This window comes from Amblyomma americanum, chromosome 2, assembly GCF_052857255.1.
Source record: "Amblyomma americanum isolate KBUSLIRL-KWMA chromosome 2, ASM5285725v1, whole genome shotgun sequence".
In the NCBI taxonomy this organism is placed as follows: Eukaryota; Metazoa; Arthropoda; class Arachnida; order Ixodida; family Ixodidae; genus Amblyomma; species Amblyomma americanum.
Window position 1 is genome coordinate 176,308,146 of NC_135498.1, and position 22,846 is coordinate 176,330,991.

The 22,846-nt window shown below is 44.1% G+C and overlaps 1 protein-coding gene across 3 annotated transcripts; it reads right to left on the reverse strand.

Annotated features, from left to right (window-relative positions):
* Positions 1–778: 778 nt before the first annotated feature.
* On the reverse strand, positions 779–22,351 carry LOC144119302 (uncharacterized). Of its 3 annotated transcripts, none has more exons than XM_077651965.1 (3): positions 22,164–22,351; positions 15,614–15,704; positions 779–1,709 (listed from the first exon to the last, which is right to left on the reverse strand). In XM_077651965.1, exons 2-3 carry the CDS (start codon positions 15,623–15,625, stop codon positions 1,170–1,172), a joined length of 552 nt encoding a protein of 183 aa, XP_077508091.1. In that variant the 5' UTR covers positions 15,626–15,704; positions 22,164–22,351; the 3' UTR covers positions 779–1,169. The 3 variants fall into 3 exon arrangements, with proteins under 3 accessions (XP_077508091.1, XP_077508089.1, XP_077508090.1); XM_077651963.1 differs by lacking the exon at positions 22,164–22,351 and adding an exon at positions 19,769–19,867 and having other exon boundaries at positions 780–1,709; XM_077651964.1 differs by lacking the exon at positions 22,164–22,351 and adding an exon at positions 19,499–19,517 and having other exon boundaries at positions 780–1,709.
* Positions 22,352–22,846: the final 495 nt, after the last annotated feature.

Sequence of the window (22,846 nt, forward strand, 5' to 3'; positions counted from 1 at the left end):
TAGAGATTTTTTTAGGTTGGTTTTCATCTTATTTGCTAATCGTCTATTGCACGTGGTGAAGCAATGAAAGTGATAGAATTTTCCAAGCGAGATGCGATCACAGAGCTCTGGAATGGTTATAGTCACGCCCGTCTGTGTAAGCGGTAGAGGTTGTATTGGTGTTAATGGCGCGCTGCTACAAAATTTAGCGGCAACCTTTAAATAAAGCGCGAAGCAGAACTGCGAGCATCCTGGATTCAGCACATGCCATGCGGGCGTGTCTCTTCTCGCTGCTCCTCAGCTCCCTTCATAAGTTCGCCCAGACGAACAGCCAGGTTTACTTTTCATTTGACAGTGTCCTTGCCTACTAGCAGTCACCACTGCGCAACATCTCCTGGAGCAGCTGGTTCCGACAGAGAAATCGCCGGTGAGATTGAATTCTCACTGCAGCGTCGAAGGATCTAGGTCAGATATTACTGGGTGGATCTCTCTATTGACGCCTCGCGCCACGCCAAGCTATTAACACTCCTAAACGATGAAAAACGCCACCCTTGAGTGCGCAGCAATTCAGAAGGAGAAATGTTTCTGAAAACAACCTCCTGTGCCAAGTATTCCGGAGCTTCTTGGCTCAAATATATAAAAGGCGTTTACGGCCGTGTTTAAATAGTGTTTGCAAAATTTCTTTGCGAGTTCAATAAACATTTTAAAACGCAAACTCCATGCACACTATTTTAAGGCCCAAAGGCTGCTAATTGTCCAAAAAGTACGCATTTTTTACTATTTGTAAAAACCTTAAAGAAGGCGTGTCATCCACATAAGGGTTGTAAAAAAAATTTATTTTCGTTGTAATGAAGATCCGTACACTAACCTGCCCTAATTAGAGCGACACACATTGTTTGTTATGGCGTCCACACGAACAGTTTTCCACACCAGAATATTAGGTTGATCTTCGAGGTGGTTATCGAGTTTTATCATCTTATTAAAGAATTTGCGCCCGTGCTATTGTCGTTGCCTCAACGCACCACCTCCGGGAACCTTGGCTTTGTGATGGGCATGAAGCAGCTGCCGGTGATTCGTGCTCATTTGTCTCAAAAGCTTTATTTGACATCTTCGGCACACTATTACATTCTTGCATAGTGTGAATTAGGGAACTTGCTTGCTGACACTGCTGTAGCATCTATATTCTTTTTTCAACCCTTGTAGCCATAGCCACCGTATTTTCCGTATCCACCGTAGCCCGAACCGCCACCTAATCCTCCACCGAGGCCATATCCTCCGCCGAGGCCGTATCCTCCTCCGAGGCCGTATCCTCCTCCGAGGCCGTATCCTCCGCCGAGGCCGTATCCACCACCGAGGCCGTATCCTCCGCCGAGGCCAGAGTGAGCAAGGAGGGCCCCACCGCCGCTGACCTTGTTGACGTGGTGCACTGACCTCACTACGAAGGCAGGTCCAGCCACAACCTTAGCAAATCCAGGTCCTCCGCTCAGAAGAGCCACGCTGCTGCCTATCCCCACGCCGCCAACGCCACCCAAGCCTCCTACACCGCCCAGGCCACCTACGCCGCCCAAACCCCCCAAGCCGCCGACACCACCGTATCCCAGGCCGCCGGATCCCAGTCCACCGTATCCGAGGCCACCGTATCCCAGGCCTCCATAGCCGAGTCCACCGTAGCCAACCTTTTGAACAGCCGTGGCAGTGGCCAGGACCAGAAGGAGGACGAGAGGCGTCATCTGTGATAGATGAATCAGAAAAATGGTTAAGGCACGCCTCAGAGCACAAGAGCAACATCTTTTACAGGTTCAATTTTTTTCTCACAAGAACTATTATCAAAAACGTCGGGATATCATTTTGACTTTGAAACGTCTTAGCTCGCATTTTAGGCAGAAAGAAAGCAATCTGGGATAACTTTCTGAGAAGTGTTTGTAACGGCTTTTCTATGGTTAACGAATACGGAAATAAAAATTCAGTGGAAACAACATGCTTGACAAGCATCATAACGAATTTTTGCTGTTTTCTTCCTGCTGAAATTTGGTATGATGACGAGGACCTTTGCCGATTTTTCTCTTATTGGTCAAGAAAATATAATAATGGGAAGTGGAGGAGTGAGACGGATATATCCTGAATTTCTCAGCTTTTACTTTAATGCTATTTTGGACATTGAGCGCCTTTTTGTGTGCTGAGTTCTTAGCGTTTACATATTCAGAATGTTGTGGGAAACTGAAAGTTTTTCGTTTTTTTTGCTTCTTAACTGTCGAAGACGCCGCTGAAATTCCTTCTATACAGTAATACAACAGGCATCGTCATGCATGCGAAGCGCGCCTCCCTTCTCGTTGATACATTTATACTTGCAAACTTCCTTGCAGTGTTTTTCCTACGTCTACAACTATTCCGCCAAACTAAACAAAATTTACCACTGCAGAACACATGGACTGTAGGCGACGAAGAAAAAACATTCCCTGGATGACACGAGATATATTACATCTCACACGGCGTGTACACAAACATAGGCGTACGAAGCGCTCAGGTAATCAGGCAGCCATCGCACGTTTCATCAAAGCGAAAGAAGAGCTTCGATTAAAACTTAACTCCGCTAAGGATTTTTTCTTCCGTGTGCAGCTGCACGATCTACTAAAGACTAACCCGCGTAAATTTTGGTTATCTGTTTTTCCACGTGATACGACAGATACTGCAATGAGGATTAACAATGAATCTACAAACGATCCATTTCATACATCCAATCCATTTAATCAGTACTTCCACTCCGTATTTTTTGTGACAATAACGTCATCCAGCCAGTCTTCGCTGCCCGTAGTGCCGTGCCAATCGACGATATTAATATTAGTGAAGACGGTGTTTTGAACCTAATATTGAAACTTGACACGAATAAGTCTGCTGGAGCTGATGGCATCCCGAACTTGTTTTTGATACGCTACTCATTATGGACCTGTCGATACCTTGCTGTCATATTTCGCGTGTCTCTAGCTTCCTGTACAGTTCCTTCATCCTGGAAAATGGCTCAAGTTGTCGCATATTCAAGAGCGGTGACAAGCAAACAATATTCAATTATAGACCAATCTCTCTAACCTCTCATGCATGTAAAATTTTAGAGCACATCATCTACAAACACATTATGGAATACTTGGAATCACATCATTTATTAACGAATGCTCAGCATGGCTTCAGACGCGGTTTCAGCACTTTGACACAACTTAGTGAATTCACTCGTGATATTTGCAATAACCTGGATGCGGGCAATCACATAGGCGCAATATTCATTGATTTTTCGAAGGCGTTCGATACCGTGATCCACTCGGAACTAATGTATAAACTTAACGCCGTCCTGAACAACCCCCGCCTTCTCAACTGGATTTCAAATTTTCTTTCCAATCGTTCTCAATTTGTGTCTTTCAACGGAAGAAATTCTAGAATAACAGACGTGCCCTCGGGGGTTCCACAGGGTTCTGTATTGGGTCCCTTGCTTTTCTTGATTTTTATTAACGACTTACCTTGGGACATCACCTCTAACCTATGTCTGCATGCTGATAACTGCGTGTTATATCCCAAAATTATATGCCTCGACGACAACTTACACCTTCAGAAACCATTTTCAGAATTTAGATCTTGGTGCGACACATGGCAAAAGACGATTAACATCCGAAAAACCGTTGTTATGACTTTCACTAACAGAACAGCACCTTCCGTATTTACTTAGAAAACAAACAATACCCCTATCCAGAGCGTGAATCAATACAAATACCTTGGTCTTCTTTTTACACCGAACATGTCATGGTCTAAACATGTAGATTTAATAACCTCAAAGACACTTAAAAAGTTAGGATGCCTGCGTCGCGCAATAAACGCTGCTCCTAGACATACTAAACTACTAATCTACTAGTCACTAATCCGTCCGCTCCTTGAATACGCCTCTCCTGTCTGGAACCCGCATAAACAACACGAAATTAACCAAATCGAGGCAGTCCAGAAAAAAAAAACCATTCGATTTATATACCACAGGTTTGATAGGGATTTCTCGCCTTCAACAGCACTTTCATCACTGGGCCTGCAACTGCTCTCAGTTCGACGAAGGGCTGAGTCTTTAAAATTTCTGCATTGTATTGTTAACTCTTCTTGCCGGACCTCTTCAAATGGTTATCTAACCCCAGCTATACCATCTAAAACTAGAAGTCACCACAGCCTAAATATCACTCCTTATTTTGCCCAAACGAACACTTTTAAGTACAGTTTCTTTCCGCGTGTAATCGAATGCTGTAATTATTTACCTGGTTGTACACGCTCTTTTCCCTTAAAACTGTTTTTAGAGACTATTGAATAGTGTTGTCTTTTCTTTCATGTTTTTTTTCTCTACTCACATTGTCTCTGCTGTTCGCTATTGTTGTGCTCCTTGTTTCTTTACGTTGTTTTGTTTACACCCACCCCTGCTATAGCCCAATAGGGCTGCAGCATGTACAAATAAATAAATAAATAGATAAATATTTCTGCATCAATTTATATGCTTTCCAATGCTTTTGCATAAAACCGGCATCCATTTTATTTTAAATATTTCCGTGAGCATCACATAAGGAAACAAGTCTAATTGCCTGGTTTTACAACACGCCCAACGCTTTCCTGAAAGCGTGCACGGCACAACTTGTATTTGAAAAGCATGCTTGAACTTTTTACGCTGGCTATCTATCAGTCAACTCATACAACAGCCAAAAGCTACTATGTTTCTCCTAAAAATATTTTTCATTGTGTACCCTAAGTTCCCACAACCAGCACTCCTGCACAGGCAGTGGTGCACCACTATAAAGTGAATAAAAAACAAAACACAGAAACACCAAGCTCTTCCATCGGACATGGACTCAATAACAGCATGGTTCTCTACTTAGCGCATGAAACTTAATCTTTGGAAAAAAAATTTGTCTGTTACAAACCGAAAGTCTCGAAATCAAACAGCGTACTCCTCAGTTAACACACCAGTCCAGTTATTAGCACGCTTAAGTACCTCGGATTTTGCCTGCATTCAGAACTAACATAAAGCCACCATATTAACCTCATTCTTGCATCCGCTCATCGGTCACTAGGTCTTCCAAAACATAAACTGAAGCACGCTTCCTCACACCTCTGAACACGAACTTATATCACTTTAATTCGTCCTAAAATTGAACATGTTTTGTCCATTTGCGATCCTCATTAAGCCTACTTAATAAATGACATTAAATCATTGCAGAACCGGGCTGTCCGTTTTATTTAATCATATTACTCACGTCATGCCAGCATCACAGCCTTGAAGAAATGCACAAGTCTCAACAATTATGTCTCCGCCATGAAGTGCAAGATTATGACTTTTTCGCAAACTTTATCATCACTCAGCGTTTTAAAACAACTTTTTTATTTATTTTATTTTTGAACGACGCGACCATCATTTAAAGTTAAACTTTTGTCATGTCGGACATTCAACTACGTGCATTCATTCATATCACACACAATAACAGACTGGAACGCTCTGCTTTCTCACGTTGCAGCTGCCACTGATCATGATAACTTTTACACTCTCTTGTCTACCGTAACTACTGCTTAACTTCCGGCGTACTTTGTTCAACATCAATGCATGGTGTTCATTTTGCATTGCATTTCTGTTAATGATGTTTCTGTATTTTCATTCGAATGCTGTGGTTTGTATTAATTTGTATTAGCTGATATTAATTTTTTTGCTGTCTGCTTCACTCATCACGCTTTTATGTCTTTTGTTTTCTGTTTTTGTTTTCTTATAATTTCTTTGTCTGGTATCTTGGTCTATTGCCTGTACCCCCCCCCCCCCCCCCCAGTAACACTTTCAGTCATGAGGGCCTTCAGAGGTGTTTTGTATAAATAACTAAAAATAAAAAAGAACAAGAAGCAGAACAAGTTGTCAGGCCTGCGTGAGGTACATACAAGAGTGCATAATCTATTGTTTCAAACACAATGGCATAAGAGCGTGCATCTTGAAACAGCGTGGAATTAAAGTGTCCACATCTCATTTATTGGACAAAATATGTATTTGAAACATATCTGGAACCCGCGATGAAAGGCAGATACATTTGCGCAAGTCAGGATAAAAGGGTCGATGGTTTACTGTACTTTGACAGCGCACTCTTAGTTGAAGTGCAGCGGTCAGATCGGCGTAGTCGAGAGATCCATGCACACACTTCTGTAGAAATACATTGTCTCGTTGTTTGCGCCTCACCCATAGTGGGACCAGTTTCAACGTAAACACCAGATGTTGGCAGTCAAACTATCAGCGCCTTCCTAATTATTGGGCGTATAATATGCGGATAAACGTTTTCTAAACGCGCTCAACCATGGTACTACAAGCATGTGTCAGAGAGTTGCACACAACGCTCTTATATTTCAACCTTGAGAAAACAAGGAACCTGTAAAGACGCAGAAAACTCTTTTTAAATTTACATTATTTTGTTAAGCATGCAACCATGCCCAATTTTTGACGACTTGAGCGTTTCATAAATATTGCATGTGCATAAAGAACTAAGCTTAAGGTCTAGGTGTACTCGTAGGTCGCGAACCACACTAACACGTTTTATTGCAGCGCTGTTGACAATGCATTCATGAAAATGAGAATCTTTCATTCTCGTAAAAGAAATAAGCACGGTTATACTGTGATTTAATTTTAGGGAATGCCGCACGTACCACTCCTTCGGAGCATCAATATCCCGCTCCAGCTTTTCGCAACAAACTGAGTCTACCAAACGGAAGCGCTTGAGGTTGTAAGCGAACTGAAGTATTTTGGAGTGCATCAAACCGCCCAAAACAGTGTTGTCAACACATTTAAGAATAATGGCGATAAGATTGACCCCTGCGGCACACTATAGTATACGGGATAACTGCTCTATGAGCATCCAGCGCAAGTGACAATACCCTAATGGTCACTGAAGTAACTTTTAAAGCACTGAAAAAATGGCAGCGACAGTCTGTACCACAGAACCATGCCGATGAGCAACTCATAGTGGACGAACTGAAGCGCTTTATTTAGTTCAAAATATACGGCATCGAATTGTTGTCTACCCAAATTCATTACGCCAGCATAGTTTTAAAAGGCAACAAGGTTTTTCTCAACAGAGCGACTGCGAAAAATCCGTGTTGTTCATTTTTCAACCCATCTCTGAAAAAAAAAGCTAACAGTTATGCAGAACACTTTCCAATAATTTCGATAGCGATGACCGCGCAACTGGTTTATAGTTGCCCTCTTCAGTCAGATATGATTTTTGTGCACAATAAAAACAACGTCGTTTTCGAGCAAAACAGAAACTGTTTCCTCCTCAAAGGTAATTTGAAAACATTAAAAGAAACCGGCCTCAGCAAACTGGTGCTGCATTTGATAATAAACATCGGAATTCCGTCCGGACAAGATCTTTTAAATGGCAATGCGCATATAGCTCCCGCTACTAGGTGTGTGGTGAAAAGTACCTTTTTCTCTGATAATCTGATAAGGTATCAGAAATTAGTGTAATTTGAGCGCTTGTATGAATTTCGGATATAAGTTTGCTTATGCTTGTTGCACAACCTACTCCCCTTTCTATTTTTAGCTTTATCCCTATTGTTTAGCCTGCTGTACATTATTGAGTTTTGGTCAGTTCAAATTTCAAGCCTTTTGTTAACCTAGACTTTGCGGCCGCATCATTAAGTTCGCGACGAATGCAACAAATCTATTTTTTCGCCAAATGCACTGCCCTCCCTGTCCTCAGGTTACGAATCCCGCCAATTTATATTGTACTTGTAATCTCATTCTCATCGTCCAAATCTGCACCATTCACATGGCTCCACATATAACCACAAGATTTCAGATAGCTTGCGTAAATTGGTGTTATCCCCAAGCCTGTTTATTCTAGAATTATTTCTATTAGCATATTACTTAACCCCCGAGTTCTGCTCTACATATTTGCTCCATAATATGGCTGACTTCTTCACTGAGTTCACCTTCCGAGCTATGCCATCAGCAGTTCGGAAGTTACAGTGCATTTCTTTCCGGACTCTTATCAACAGGCAACTCTCTTCAAACTCCAGCTGTCAAGCAGCTTGTAGAGCCCCTCGCTACGCGCTCGGCCCGCAGCCCATGGCACGCGGCGCCGGACGAGAACGAGATAGTTGGGCTAGGCCGCCGCAGCGCGAGCAGTGCAAATAAACAGTTCGAACCTCAATGCTGTCGGAGCTGGTTCTTCCTCACCTTAGCTCCGACAGATTTGGCGACCCGGCTTCGAAGACGCAACCCCGTCTACCTACATGGATTCCCCTGGCTCTTCCGCCTTTCCTACTGGCGGCGACCCGTTCCAGAACGCTCAGCCTCTCGGTTCTTTGGTGTCCGTGTTCCAGCTAGTCAGCCTACCACCATTTTAGCCCACTAGCCCCCGCGCTTGGCTCCTGCAGGTTGAGGCGCATTTAGAGCTGCGCCGTATCACCAGCCAGGAGACCAAGTTTATCCACCTCGTGTCGTCCTTGCCTCCTGACGTCGCTGAGGACTTAGTGGACGTCATCAGCTCGCCGGACTCGGCTTGACCTTTTGACACGTTGAAGGACGCTATCATCGACCGCAAGTCAGCGTCCGAGAACAGTAAAATCCATCAGCTCCTCAGCGCTACAGAGCTTGGTGGCAGCCGCCCTTCGCAGTTCCTTCGTCGCATGCTCCAGCTTCTGGGAGACTGCGCTGCTCAGCGCGACAAACTTCTGCGTGAGTTGTTCCTTCAGCGTCTTCCCCAACATATCGTCCCCATCCTCGCCGCTGCGGGTGATGTTTCATTAGACAAGCTCGTTGAACTCGCTGACCGTGTTGCGGACTACTCACGGCTCCCCAACGTCAGCTCTGTGACCATTTCGCCTCCAACTACTGCCGCAGACTCCCAGCTTGCCAGCATCGAATGCCGACTTGATGCTGTTGAAAGGCGGCTCGATGTCCTCGCGCCTTTGCCGCGCCGTTCTCCGCCGAGGTTCAGGCCACGCCGCCGCTCCCGGAATCCCAACCATCCGACGCGCGGCCAGACACCCCGCCTTCGGATGTCTGCTGGTGCCACCGTATTTTCGGCAGCTCTGCCCTCAAGTGCACACACCCGTGCTCCTGGTCGGAAAACGCTGCGACCGGCCACTGACGGCGGCAAGTGGTGCTGGTGGACGGACATGCCACCTCTTTTACGTCGCGGACAAGATTACTGGCACTCGTTTCCTGGTCGACACGGAAGCACAAGTCGGCGTCATAGCGGCCTCTTGGGCAGATCGCTGTCGCAACGAACAGACCTCCCCGCTCCAAGCGATCAACTACTCCCCCATTTGCACGTACGGCTAACGATCCATGACGCTTAAACTCGGAATGCACCGCACGTTTCGCTGGATCTTCATTATCGCTGACGTCTCGCGAGCTGCTCTCGGCGCAGACTTGCTCTGTTTCTTCAACCATGCCGTCGACATGCCAGCTCATCACCTCATAGATCTCAGCACTGACCTCTTCGTAAATGGCCTACTCTCCACCACTGCGGCGACGGGGCTTCGCACTCTCGTCCCTGTTTCGCCGTATGCGAACGTTCTGGCTGATTTTCCCAACCTCACAAAGCCGCACACCAGAGTGTCACCAGTGAAGCAATCGATCACTCACCACATCGTGATTTCCAGACCTCCGGTGTTTGCTCGCCCTCGCCGTTTTTTGGGAGAACGCCTCGATGCCGCTCGCCGTGTTCCAACACATGCTTGAACTCGGCATAGTACGCCCTTCCTCCAGCAACTGGGCATCGCCACTTCACATGGTGCCAAAGAAAGATCCGGGCCACTGGAGACCATGTGGAGATTACCGCGTCCTCAACGCTCACACTGTACCAGACCGCTATCCACGTCTTCACATGCAGGACTTTACATTAAACCTTGCTGGATTCACGATCTTCTCTAAAATTGACTTAGTGAAGGCTCATCATCAAATTCCTGTGGAGCCCGCTGATATTCCGAAAGCCTTCATTAATTACTACACCGTTGGGCCTGTTTGAGTACGTACGGATGCCTTTTGTAATGCGCAACGCCGCACAAACTTTTCAGCGAGCTATCAAAGAGATTACTCGAGGCCTCGACTTTGTGTTCGCTTACATGGATCATCTTCTTGTAGCAAGTTCATCCGGTACTGAGTATGAAGCTCATCTGCGCGCCCTCTTCCAACGACTGGATGAATATGGCCTCGTCATCAACCCGAACAAGTTCTTCTTTGGCGTAGCTACAATAGAGTTCCTCGGCTACCTTGTCACTCCACAAGGTATTCGGCCTCTCGACTTAAAAGTCAAAGCCATTCAAGATTTTCCCGCCCCCACGCAACTCAAAAACCTCAGAGAATTCTTGGGCCTCCTGAACTTTCATCGCCGCTTTCTCCCGAAGTGCGCCTCTTTCCTCGAGCCTTTGACTTATCTTTTGGCTACGAAAAAAGATTCAGCTGCGCCACTTCAGTGGATTAAGAACGCTGCCGCTCCATTTGCTGCTGCCAATAAGGCGCTCGCAGACGCCACTTTGCTCATATATCCAGTTCCTGATGCTCCACGGCACCTCATCACCGACGCCTCGAGCGTAGTCGTTGGCGCTGTTCTCGAGCAGTACGTGTCTAGTTGGCAGCCCCTCGGTTTTTTCTCCCAAAAGCTGAAGCCACCTGAGACAAAATACAGCACCTTCGGTCGAGAATTGCTTGCCCTGTACATCGTCATCAGGCACTTTCACCACTTCCTGGAGGGCCGGGACTTTCACGTCATCATGGAACATAAGCCCTTGACGTTTGCCTTCCAAAGAAACCACAGCACCTACACTGCACGCGAGATCCGCCAACTGTGTTTTATCTCCGAGTTTACAGTGGATCTCCGTAGCGTCCATGGCCCAGAGAATGCTGCTGCTGCTGATAAGCATTCTCGTGTTAATGCTAAGGTGTCTGAATCACCAGTGGACATGGAGAAGCTGGCAGCTGCACAGCGCAATGATACAGAGCTGCATCGTCTTCGCTCCTTATCCACGTCCCTGTCTTTCGCCGAATGTTCACTGCTGTTTTCCTCCCAGCTCATGACGTGCAAGACATCCACTGGCGTATCGCACCCCTACTTACCTTTGGCTTTCCGTCCCACCAGATTTGAAAAACTGCACCGCCTAAGCCACCCTGGTATTCCTGCTACACAGAAGCTGATCACATTTCGTTTCCTTTGGCCAAGCATCAATGCCGACGTCGGCCACTGGGCACGAACCTGCCTTCACTGCAAGCGCGTCAAAGTTCACCGGCATATCTTCACGCCTGCTACTCCTTTTCGGCCGCGTGACGCACGGTTCTCCCACATTCACATAGACATTGTTGGACCACTCCCGTTATCACGTGGGGCCTCTGATCTGCTCACCTGTGTTGACCGTTTATCCCGCTGACCCGAGGCGTGGCCCATTGCTGACAATACAGCCGAGACTGTTGCTTCGGCTTTCAAGGCCGGCTGGGTCTCTCGTTTCGGCTGCCCGTCTGTCGTCACCACCGACCGCGGTCGCCAGTTCCAATTAATGGGCCCTGTTTACTGCTCTTGCCAATATTCTGGGCGTTCGCACCACCCACACGACCGCTTACCATCCTTCGGGCAATGGCATGGTGGAACGTCTGCATCGACAAGTGAAGGCTGCCCTTAGCACTTATCAGCCAAAGGAACGCTGGTTCGACCACCTTCCCCTCGTCCTCTTGGGCAGTCGCTCGGCACTGAAGGCTGACCTCAGCAGCTCTACTGCTAAGCTAGTCAACGGCGTTCCCCTGCGTCTCCCAGCGGAATTGTTCTCTGCTTTCTTCCTTCCGTTAATCCATGACGCTTCCATCTACATCCGAGACCTACGCAACACATTTCGCCACAAAACTCCTGTCACCCCTGTAGCCCGTCACCCTCAGTCCGTGTTCGTCAGCCAGGACCTGGCCTCCTGCACCCATGTCTTTATCCGCCGTGACCACGTCCGTCCACCCTTCACACTGGCCTACGATGGACCGTTCCGCCTCCTCCATCGTGTGCAGAAGACCTTCACGTTAGGCGTCAACGGCCGTGAACACGTCGTGGCTGCTGACCGCCTCGAACCAGCTTACATTGCCACTCTCTGCCCGTCGGCCATACACTCGCTCTCGCTTCGACTACGCCACCATTGTGCGCAGCTTTCTTCAAGCACATCCACTGGCCAAATCCTGGGTCTTCGCTCTACGGGGCGGGGGGAGCCCTGTAGAGCCCCTCGCGACGCGCTCGGCTCGCAGGCCATGGCACGCGGCGCCGGACAAGAAAGGGGAAGTTGAGCTAGGCCGCCGCAGCGCGAGCAGCGCAAATAAAGAGTTTTAACCTCCGACAAGCTCATGTAAGCCAGAAGTGGACATACTAGATTGGTATTCAGAAATGTACGATATTCGAGGTCCACACATCTCTTATCGCTTGAAATTTATTATATGTACTGGGTAAATAAGCCCACTCAAAAGGAAGAAAACTTAGCTTTAAATAAATGCTGTTTTTTTACTTTGAGAAAAAATTTTATATCTCTTCAAGTGGAAACACCACTACCGGATTGCGCCCAATTCCAAGTTTGGATTTGCGGAACACGCATCTAAAAATTTGTGGAGCCAGAAGAATTTCTCAGTGATTATATCAGAAGACTTTTATTCGAATAAATGCAAAAAAAGTTTCTCTGGCTCTGGTATTTTCGAAGCAAAAACATCGCCAACGTTGCTGAAAAGATTGACCGCTTCAGGACAATATTGGGACCTACTGAGATAGTTACTTGAAGCTGATACTTTCACTCTTAATTTTTCGCTCCTTCCTGCCATTGTCAGGGAAAGTCGCTGCTTCTAGAGACGTAGGGTTTGTTTTACTAGCATGTAGGCATCTCCTGGAAATCAAAAACTGCGACGAACGGCAAACTACGATTTCGTTTAAAACGTCCTTCATCGTCGGTTATTTTTAAACATTTGGCAAGAATAGTGTCACTGGCTCGTAACTCTAGCACTACGATAAAGTTTCGTTGGATTCTTAAACTAATAACCAAATCCATAATGCGGACTAAATTTTGTTTATTTAACATTACTGACTATAGTCCGCTAAAGAGAGTAATGTTTACAAATTGTGCTTCAATGCATGCGGTTTCATTTTTGTTAGCCCCGTGGCAGAATCTTAGAAAATGTTGCCATACCAGGGTCTTGCTTGTTCGCTTCCTTAATAAGTGAAAACAGGAAGAACTCGGCCTCTGAAGATGTGGCCATTGTGCCCCAAGTTTTCCGTTCGTCTAGGGTGTTTCAAGGAAAGTTACTTTAGGTCTCAGGGCTATAAGTTCATTCAGCCGAAGTTTGGCGAACTTTATTTTTTTTTCAAGCATAGGCCCTTTAATTAAATTTAGACCAATATTGTGCGGGATTATATACCTACGCTTCTCTTTTTTAGCCCTAAAGCAGGAGGGGGCACGACAAAAGTGCGTGCAGCGGTAATGGCTGGCGTTGTTTAGAAAACACATCTCAACTTGCTCTCCACTACAAATGAGAGCACGGAAACAATCAGTGGCATGGTAGGCGCAATGAAGCCAAATATCAACGATATCAGCATTCAGACTCTCCCGGACGGTCAGCTTACTTACGTTCAGCACAGGATTGAAGAGTGGAAAAGAGTAGAGGACCGGGATAGCCAAATCTTCGTGATATAAAGATGTTACGTACCTACACTTTCATTTCCAAGTCAAATAAGATCTGTACTAAATTAGACTTGTGCGGAGGCTTTAGCTTCTGTAAAATCGACAAAAATATACCTCTTTATTTCGCGATGCACTCTGCGGAAACCCACTCATGAGCATTACGAAGCTTTTTATTCTGAATAGTTTGCAATTCTTCTAAGGCATCTGCTTCAAAAAGATCAAATTGAAATGATTACCTCAGTGCAGGACACATATTGGCAAAACAATTTGCTAAGAATGATCAGTATTCCTTAAAACTCGAAATGCGTGAAAGACGTGAACGTTGGTAGAATAATGTACACTTCGCAACGCCGCCTTGAGTAAAATAATCTACAATTTCTTGTTATCTAGTTTCAATTCAGCCTGCTCTGGCTTGCGCCTCAGCCTAACTCTCTGACCAATTAAAAGTCCCTTTTCACTTTGTGGCAATGAACTGACATTGGAAAATTCCACCTCCAAAAAAACGCACAAATGGGTAACCAGTGTTGGTAAAAAACTTATGCAAACAAGACTAAATGTACAGCTATATATTTTTTGATGCTGAAAATAAAGACGCCTTAAAGGAACACCAGAACGTTTTTGACAGGTAGGAGAGAAAGTTTGTTTTGCTCCCATTATAGATATCTGAAGAGAGTAAGCCAAATAGTGGACTTACGAGGGCTTGGACGTAATAAAAGCGAACTTATATGCTTAGACAAGCTCCAACATTATTTTTGAAGCCTTGTGAATGTCACAAAAGGTACGCAAGCACGTGTATTCAGTCCGATGTGTTCGCTACCGTTGCTCCTTTTAACAGACAATACCCAGTAATTGTAACTGTACGAAAGATAGCCTGCATTAGGGATGCTAGTTTAGATGATATAATACTATACTTTATTACCAGGCATTACAGGCATTTCAGGGGTCTTTTATGACTGGCTAGTGTTTTTCTAATGCCTGTTAAATTTTTTTCATTTTTCTCAAATTGTTTCGTTGCAGGTGTGAGCACCCGACTAAAAAACATTTTACGCATCAAGATGCACCGGTTTTCTGTGGTGGTTTTTTACAGCTTCTTGACCCATTAAAGTCTTGAAAAACTTGAACTTCTCCAAAGACGTACCTTTTTTAGCAGCCTTTAACTTTTTTTTGGCGGGAAATTACAACATCCAAAAATATTTGTTCTTCCTTACGCAGGAACGGCTGCATACATTTTTTGTGAAAGTGATCAATTTCCGCAACAATCCATTTTCCGGCTGCGCGCATCCAAGCTAGCAATTTGGTGAACTCACGAAAGCGCCATTTAACGCCTGGTGTGATATAACATTTCTTCCAAGAAAAGTAAAGTGTTCCTCACTGAACAAAGTTTCAATACTTTGTTTCGGCATAATGGCCCATCACATATAATTTTTTTTCTTTTAAACAGAAATGGTCCTGGCGCCGAAATTGAGTTCCGCAGAATTTACTTTGATAACTTCTCTTCTTTGGCGATCTTCATCTAGTTTTCTTTGTAATGCGACAGCACTTGGCGGATTCGAGACTCGACCGGCGGTGCGCAAAAATTGATAAAGCCGGAGAATGCGGCGGTATGGGGTCTATAAGTGGTGCATCACTGGGATAAGCAAAATGACAGGTTGTGAAAATGTCGGCGAAAATAAGTCGGCGAAACTTATACCCAATTACCTTAACGTTAAAAGGAGCAGGCAGCTAAAGAACTCATGGTAATTTATTTACGCGATAAATCTTGGCAGAAAAAGAAAAGGGAAGCCGTGGGTTGTTGCGCATATCACTCGTTTGCCTAAATACATACGTATTCTTTACGGATGAAGGCAGATTCCTGCTTTAAAAACGCATTTTTCGACGTTATAAATCCCCCAAAAAACGTGCCCAAAGTATTATTTCTTACAGAAGAGGCGTTTTCAGGAGGCAGTTCACTTACCACAGTGTACATCTTTGGTGTTCCGGAACTGAGCACGACGTCAGCGGTAGTGAAGGCTTGCAGGAGCGCAGTTTTATATACTCTTGAGGACCTGCTTAACCAGGAAAGAACAAGGGCGTGTAACAGGTTATGTTAACCGAACTGCATTGTAAGGAACTAAACAAACCCTTACCGTGGACTAGAACGTGCGTTCTTTATCGTTACGGGCTGCACGCGTAAGAGAACAATCTATCTAGTTTGCGCTGTTGCCGCGAGGAGAGCTCTTTTCGAGGAATTTGTGGAGCGCACGTGTGGGTGGAAACTGCGGCGTGCAGCAGGAAGAAGTTTTCCTTTCGCTATATCAGCACCGGTGCGAGCAGGAAGCTGATGAAACGCAGGAGACGCTGGCCCTGCTCTTAAAATAAGCGCTTCAGTCGTCTGATATATATTGTATCCTAGGAGATAGGTATCCAGAGAGAAGGCATGCTGTCGAGTTTGCCATGCACTTCCCACTACCGAAATGGTATTTGAAGTTTGAAGTCACGATGTAACGGTCCTTCATGGAATACGGCTTTCTTCACGCGTACATCTTGCTGAAAAGATCAGTAATACCAGCGGCGAGAATTGCTACTATGACGGTTATAGTTTATGGTTGTTGGGGGTTTAACGTGCCAAAGCCACTCATGCTATGAGGGACAGTTTTTCTGTAATAGTACCGTACTATCAGAAACAAATTAAATGCAAGCATGAAAGCTGAAAATCGCAGAAAAAAACACGAACTTAAAACCTCCTGGAGAGGACACATAAGCGACGTTTACAAACACTTCTCTAGAGCAGTATTCGCGCCTTCCAAATGAAACTAACCTTCGTCAGTACTGATCATCCCCCCGCTAAATTATTTTCATTATGCTTTTCGTGCTTGAGTTGCCTTCTTCGCAATACATTTGTTGCTGACAGCACAGTGCTATGTAGTTGTCTTATTTTGTAATAGCAAGGGAATCGGAACAGAATGCATTGCCGTAAAGGACATTCATTTTATTTGCCAATCGCGTCGTTTAGACATGGCATTATTATGGCATTGGCTTCTGCTTACAGGAAAAAATATATTGGCGATAATGTCAGAACATTAGGGCATAGACCTTCTTTAAAAAAAATATAGCGCGTTAGTACTTTCATGAAGGGCTGAAGATGAAGTGTTCCTGCCGCTACACCTATGTAAATGAGCTAATCTATGAAGCCAGTAAACAGGCAGTCAATAATTGAAATAAAAAAATTCATCAAGCGCTAATTTTAATGGGTTCACAGTAGAAACGCAATCAGGAAAAAAAAAACATATTGTCTGGAGTTGCATTTTTATGCACACCACCCATGACCTGAGACCCACCTGTCAACTGCCACGTTTTGCAGGTGTAAAAATGAGATAAGGAAATTCTCGTCTCCATTTGTAAGGAAAAGAACGCAGAGACGTGCCGGTGATTATCGTGAATGTAGAAGGTTCTTACGCAGACGAAGGAATGCGCAACGTGAGGATGTTTGCCACAGTAAAAACCTTGCGGGTGGCTAATATGGATGCTGGGCGGCCAATCAGCCAGTACCAAATAGCTTGCACTTAATATGGCGCTAAGCATGCAATTTTATCACTCCGAGCAAGGATTGCACCCGGTGCTAACGAATTTTCATCGCATAATGAAAATTAAGTTTCCCGTAATTTTTCCGTCAAACCTCTAATGAAAATTCGAATTTTGATATAATGCCTTCGATGTGTTTACAACGTTGTCACCTCACTGCAAAGATGATGTGATCCACAATAACAGATTACCTTGGATTTTTCAAACGCATGTTTAAATATGCTCGCACTTGTGACCTAACTAAAAAATTGCGAACTGTCTAATGCTGCGCATGCACCAATTATATCTCGAATTATGAATTATGCCTTTAGGCGCCTAGGATTTTTTGTGCGACAAAAATGTTATATTGAAATAATGATTTCAGTATAAGCCCACCTGATGCATTTCTTCATTTTATCAAATTTCATTTTATTAAAGCCCCATATAAAATTTTTATGAAATATAAGGAAATATTTCTGTAGTTCTTTTTCGCTCCCATTAGGAGGCAGCGTTTCGAGCTCTCGATCTTAACTAGCCGTTAGCACTTGAAACTTCTTAGCACGCTGTGTTGGCGATAGGTATTGCTCCTGCACTCTTAACGAGCAGAACATAGTTTCTGCTAGATATTCGTTCAACTCTATACGTTCTAGGCAATACACGATCCAAGCACGCCGTTGATAATAATAAATTTATTTCTGCCTCAAAGGTATATGAACAGAGGAGCTGCAGAAAAAGCTGTAAAAAATACAGCTTGACAAAGCCGCAGCCCCCATTTTTACAGGCAACAGCAGATGACAAACAAACAACGACTCAACTTCAGGTGTCGTATAAAACGAAACAAAAGAACAGAAATGTAATGCTATACATCGCAAGAGCACTTCAAGCGTATTGAGTAAACTCAGGGATAAAAAGATTGTTATTACATATCACACTCTCATACATAAAATATGAGATACAGAAGCAAAGACTTATTTTGGCACAGCTGAGGATGAAAATTGTTCGTAGCTACCTTCCATATACATCCTACGCAATACCTTATGAGTACAGGTGAATAAGTCAAAATGTGCAGATGTATAAGCGTTCAGAAGGGAAGGGAGTGTGAATTGCAAACGTTCTTGCCAGGAGTTTAGGCGTGCTGTTGGCACCATCCATTGTTCGGGTTGTCTGAAAGGGTAATTTGTGGTTTTCTCTTGCAAGTTTGCCAATCGTCGAATATGGTTGGTACCATTTTTTATTTCTGTTTTGTAACAAATGCTCAACCGGTATCAATATAATTCATAGATTTGGACCACACCGGCTGCAAGAAAGAGACCTTTGCTGGGTGACCCATAGCTAACATTGAAGGCGTAGCGAAGGGCCCTTTTCTGCAACATGTGTATTTTGCGAAGACAAGAATGTGTTGCAGTTCCCCATACAAGATGACAATAATTTACGTGAGAATAAAAAAGTGCGTTATAAAGAGTTAGTTTGAGTGACGTCGGAAGAATGTGCCGTGTGCAACCAATCATGCCCACTACTCTAGCCAGTTGTTTGACAACGTGAGCTACATGGTGTTCCCAATGCATGGTTGAAGAAAATATAACTCCAAGGCATTTAAAATAATTAACTATTTCTATAGGTCGAGAATTATATAGAATATAACTGTGAATAGAAACCGGCTTATTTTTCGTACAAAATATTACGGCTTTTGTCTTCTTTTCATTCACGCGCATATCATTAGATTTCGACCATTTTTCCAGCGTGACCATTGTTGTATTGCAAGACACTATTAGATCCTGAATGTTTTTCCCAGCAAAAAAAAATACTCGTGTCGTCAGCGTATATGATGAATTTGGCATTTTTGTTAATGTTGACAATGTCATTAAGGAATATATTGAACAGAAGTGGGCCCAACACGCTGCCTTGAGGGACGCCAGAAAATATAGGTTTTACCTCTGATAGTACATTATGTAAGCTAACTGCTTGTTTTCTTTGCGAAAGATATGATTTTATTAACAGTGCAGCCTGGCCTCGGATACCATAGTACCATAACTTCTTTAGGAGTAATTCATGATTCACCAAGTCAAATGCCTTTGAAAAATCTACAAATATACCTATTACGAAATCTCTGTTATCAAACTGGGAGAGAATATATTCCTTTTGATGTAGAAGTGCTAGTTCAGTTGATTTATTTTTGCGAAAACCGAACTGACACGGAGTGAGCAAATTACATTGGTCAATAAATTTAGTGAACCTGGAGTGCATAACTTTTCTAATGCTTTAGAAAAAACGGGAAGTATGGATACAGGTCTATAATTACCTAAGTCATTTTGGTCGCCCTTTTTAAATAGAACGGTTACTTTGGCGGTCTGCATTTTTTCTGGAAAGGAAGATGTAGTTAAGCAGAGATTGAATATGTGCGTAACTGCGGGGGCTACAACATCAGCAACATATTTTACTGGTCCTATCTGAAGGTCATCAATGTCTCCGCATCTGCTATTCTTTTGGCCTAATAATACTGACACAACTTCTTCTCTTGTAACAGGTTCTAGAAACATTGTTTTATCGTTACAACAGTTTATGTACTCACATGCATCTGGACGCGATCCAAAGGTTGGCATCTGGACGCGATCCACAGGTTGGCATTTGCGTAAAAAATCATTAATAGCATTAGCCAACTCAGTTCCAGTTAAATCATTGTCATTATTCTTCAACCTTTGTGCGCTGGCATGGGATTGGTTGCGTTGCAACAAAGAGTTTAGACGGGACCAAAGTAGGTCATGACGACCCCTTTTAATGTCCAAAAATGCAGCGCAATAGTCCTTTCGAGCGGATCGTAATTTCTTTGTTAATTTATTACGGAACTGCTTGAACGCCTTCAGATTATCAGCCGTGCGTGTCATCAGAAACGTTCTATATAACTTATCTTTCATTTTTATTTCTTGGCGCAAGGCAGGAGTGATCCAAGGTTTACGACTCTTACGGGACCGCTGATATGTCTTATTGGGAAAGTGAAACTGGTAGATTTGTTTGAATATATCAAGGAATTGGTTATAAGCATCATTTGCATTATCCAGCTCAGCAATCTGCGTCCAGTCAACTTTGTTAAGGGCATTTCTGAAATCCTCCAGTGCAACGTCTGTTATACACTGGTAAGTGAAAGCTTCCGGTTGTTTTAAAGTTCGCGCTGACACCTCCATACAGAAATACACAGGCAGATGATCGCTGATCGGGCACGATAATACACCTGCCTTAAGTTTCGGGTGGCATAAATTGGTGATGAACAAGTCTAAGGTGGATTGACTTTCAATAGTTATTCTCGTTGGGATTTCAATAACATTGGTGAAACCGTTTGAAGCCAACATAGTGCTAAATTCTCTAGTATGATAATTATCACTGCACATGTCGATGTTAAAGTCCCCTCCAGCAATAAGCAGGTATCCTCCGTCTGCTACAAACGATAAAAAGTGATCATAAAACTTCAAGAAAACGGCTATATCCCCATTGGGTGGGCGATAACAAACGGAATAGATAATTTTCCCCACAGACAGTGATATGACCACGTAGTGCGGTGTGATCATACTGTATGAGTCAAGCATTTCACCATTTTCGTTCATATCCAGTAGAACTGCCACTCCCCCACCACGGCCAACAGATCTATTCAGGTAATACGTTTTATAGTTAGTCATTCTGAAAACATTATCTTCATTGGTGCTCCACGTTTCACTTAACATTATCGCAGTGAACTTGAATTCACTGAAAAATTCTTCTAAGGATTGTGTTTTATTCTTCACTGATCGTGCGTTGATGTGTACAGCTTTTAGCGATGGGGGCGAAAAACCGGAAATAATACGGTTTAAGTCAGCAGGAAGATGGTATTGGTTTTGCATCTTTATTTCTCTTTACTTTATTTTCCTTTATCGATTCGGCAAGCACAGCACTCATTTCAACTGTTCTAGGTCATCTTCTCTTTTGATATGGATGGCATCCATCCCTGCACATTTGCGGACAAGAACTTTTCCATTTACATGCCATACATAAAGATAACCATTTCCTTTTGCCCAGTCCTTCACCCGACGAAGCAGTTCTCTGTTGTACCAAGTAAGGTTTTCCTGGATGACGATAGGCGGATCATTCTTTTTTACTTTGTTCTTGGCTGAAAGCCAAGTGTCTTTTGTCGCTTGTCGGGTAAAACGAGCGATAATACCTGGCTTCTTATCTTTCCGGGCAGGCAATCTGTGTATCGTCTGAATATCTGTTGCTGTTAGAAGCGGTACTTCAAGCTTGGGGGCAAGACTGTTTAATACGGAAAGCAGATTTTCATCTGGTTGAAACGGGATACCGTGTATTTCTAGGTTAAGTTTTCTACTGCGGTGTTCGAGGTCATTAACATCTTGCTGCAGTTGTGCTTGCGCCGCCTGGGTCATATCGTCTTTCTCTTCTAATTCAGCTACTCTTTTTTTCAGAGCCTTGATTTCATTCTCTTGACGAGAAACCTGTCTTTCGAAGTCATCAAATTTCATGGACATGTGTTGAACAAATTGTTCAATTTGATCCACTTTTTTGTTAGTTCTGGCAAACTTTCCAGTTTTTCTAGGATAGCGGCAAGAGTCTTCCGAATATCGGGTTCAGAATCAGAGCCATTGTCCTCTTTGCCTGTTATAGGAGCCTTTCCTGCTCGGCATTTACAACAGCGCCACGTCTTTTTCGAATCAGAGGGCTTAGCTTGAAACGATTTCTCTTTTACCCCAGCACACTGGCCAAAATGGTATGCGCAGTTACATTCCGTACAGATCACACGCGGGGCACTTTCTTGAATAGTTGATGCACAAGAAGAACATGTGCTGGACATAGTTTTTTTTTTTCACAAGGTCTGAGAGTTCAACGCAACACAAAGCATAACGTTACGATGAGTAAGTTTCAAATAAGGTGGCAGCAGCGGCAGGAATAAACTGCATACAAGTTTTGCGTAATATTGCACTAACCTGCGAAGACAGCAGTAGCTTTTAGCGATGTAGTCGTGTCGCTGCCGCTGCTGCCAAGTGACCGCTGCCCCGATGTTCGCTCTTTTATCTAGTAGATGGTCCAGTGTACGTCTGCGCAGATTTTGCCAATACAGCGCCAAGTGTCCGATGACGCAGTTGGATGACGGTGGCCTCAGGTGGCCGCAAGTTCACAGCAGCGGGGACCGTTCGCAGTAGTACGCAGATTCACATCAGCAGGGGTGTTGTTCCTTGGACCCAGTCACAGGTGCATCCAGAGATCTGCGAAGACAGCAGTAGCTTTTTAGCGATGTAGTCGTGTCGCTGCCGCTGCTGCCAACTTCCGCAACCGTACAAATTACGTAAAGGAATGTCTCACAAAATGGCATGCAATTTCATTAAATAAAGCACTGGCGCATAATTTTTTTCTAACACGCAGCTCGCCAATGGCGAACTCCGTATTTGTATACCATAGGACGAAATCTCCAGTATTCATCAACTACGTACGTGGAATGAGCGGTAAATCATTTCCATCCCCATTTTTCGCTTCACAGCGTGTTCGGCGGCATATATATGAATCCAGATCATATGCTCACGAAGAAGGTTGCTCTCGTTCTGAGCCTGACAACTCTTACTTACCCAGAACGCGGAAGTTTTTATAACAGCGCAGTTTCCCGCCGAAATCT

Coding starts and splice junctions, on each gene's coding strand:
- LOC144119302 (XM_077651963.1), bottom strand. CDS start 19,824: ATGCCAACCTGTGGATCGCGTCCAGATGCCAACCTTTGGATCGCGTCC. Junction 15,705..19,768: donor TGGATCGCGTCCAGATGCAT/GTGAGTACATAA, acceptor CTGGTTAAGCAG/GTCCTCAAGAGTATATAAAA. Junction 1,710..15,613: donor CACCAAAGATGTACACTGTG/GTAAGTGAACTG, acceptor CATCTATCACAG/ATGACGCCTCTCGTCCTCCT.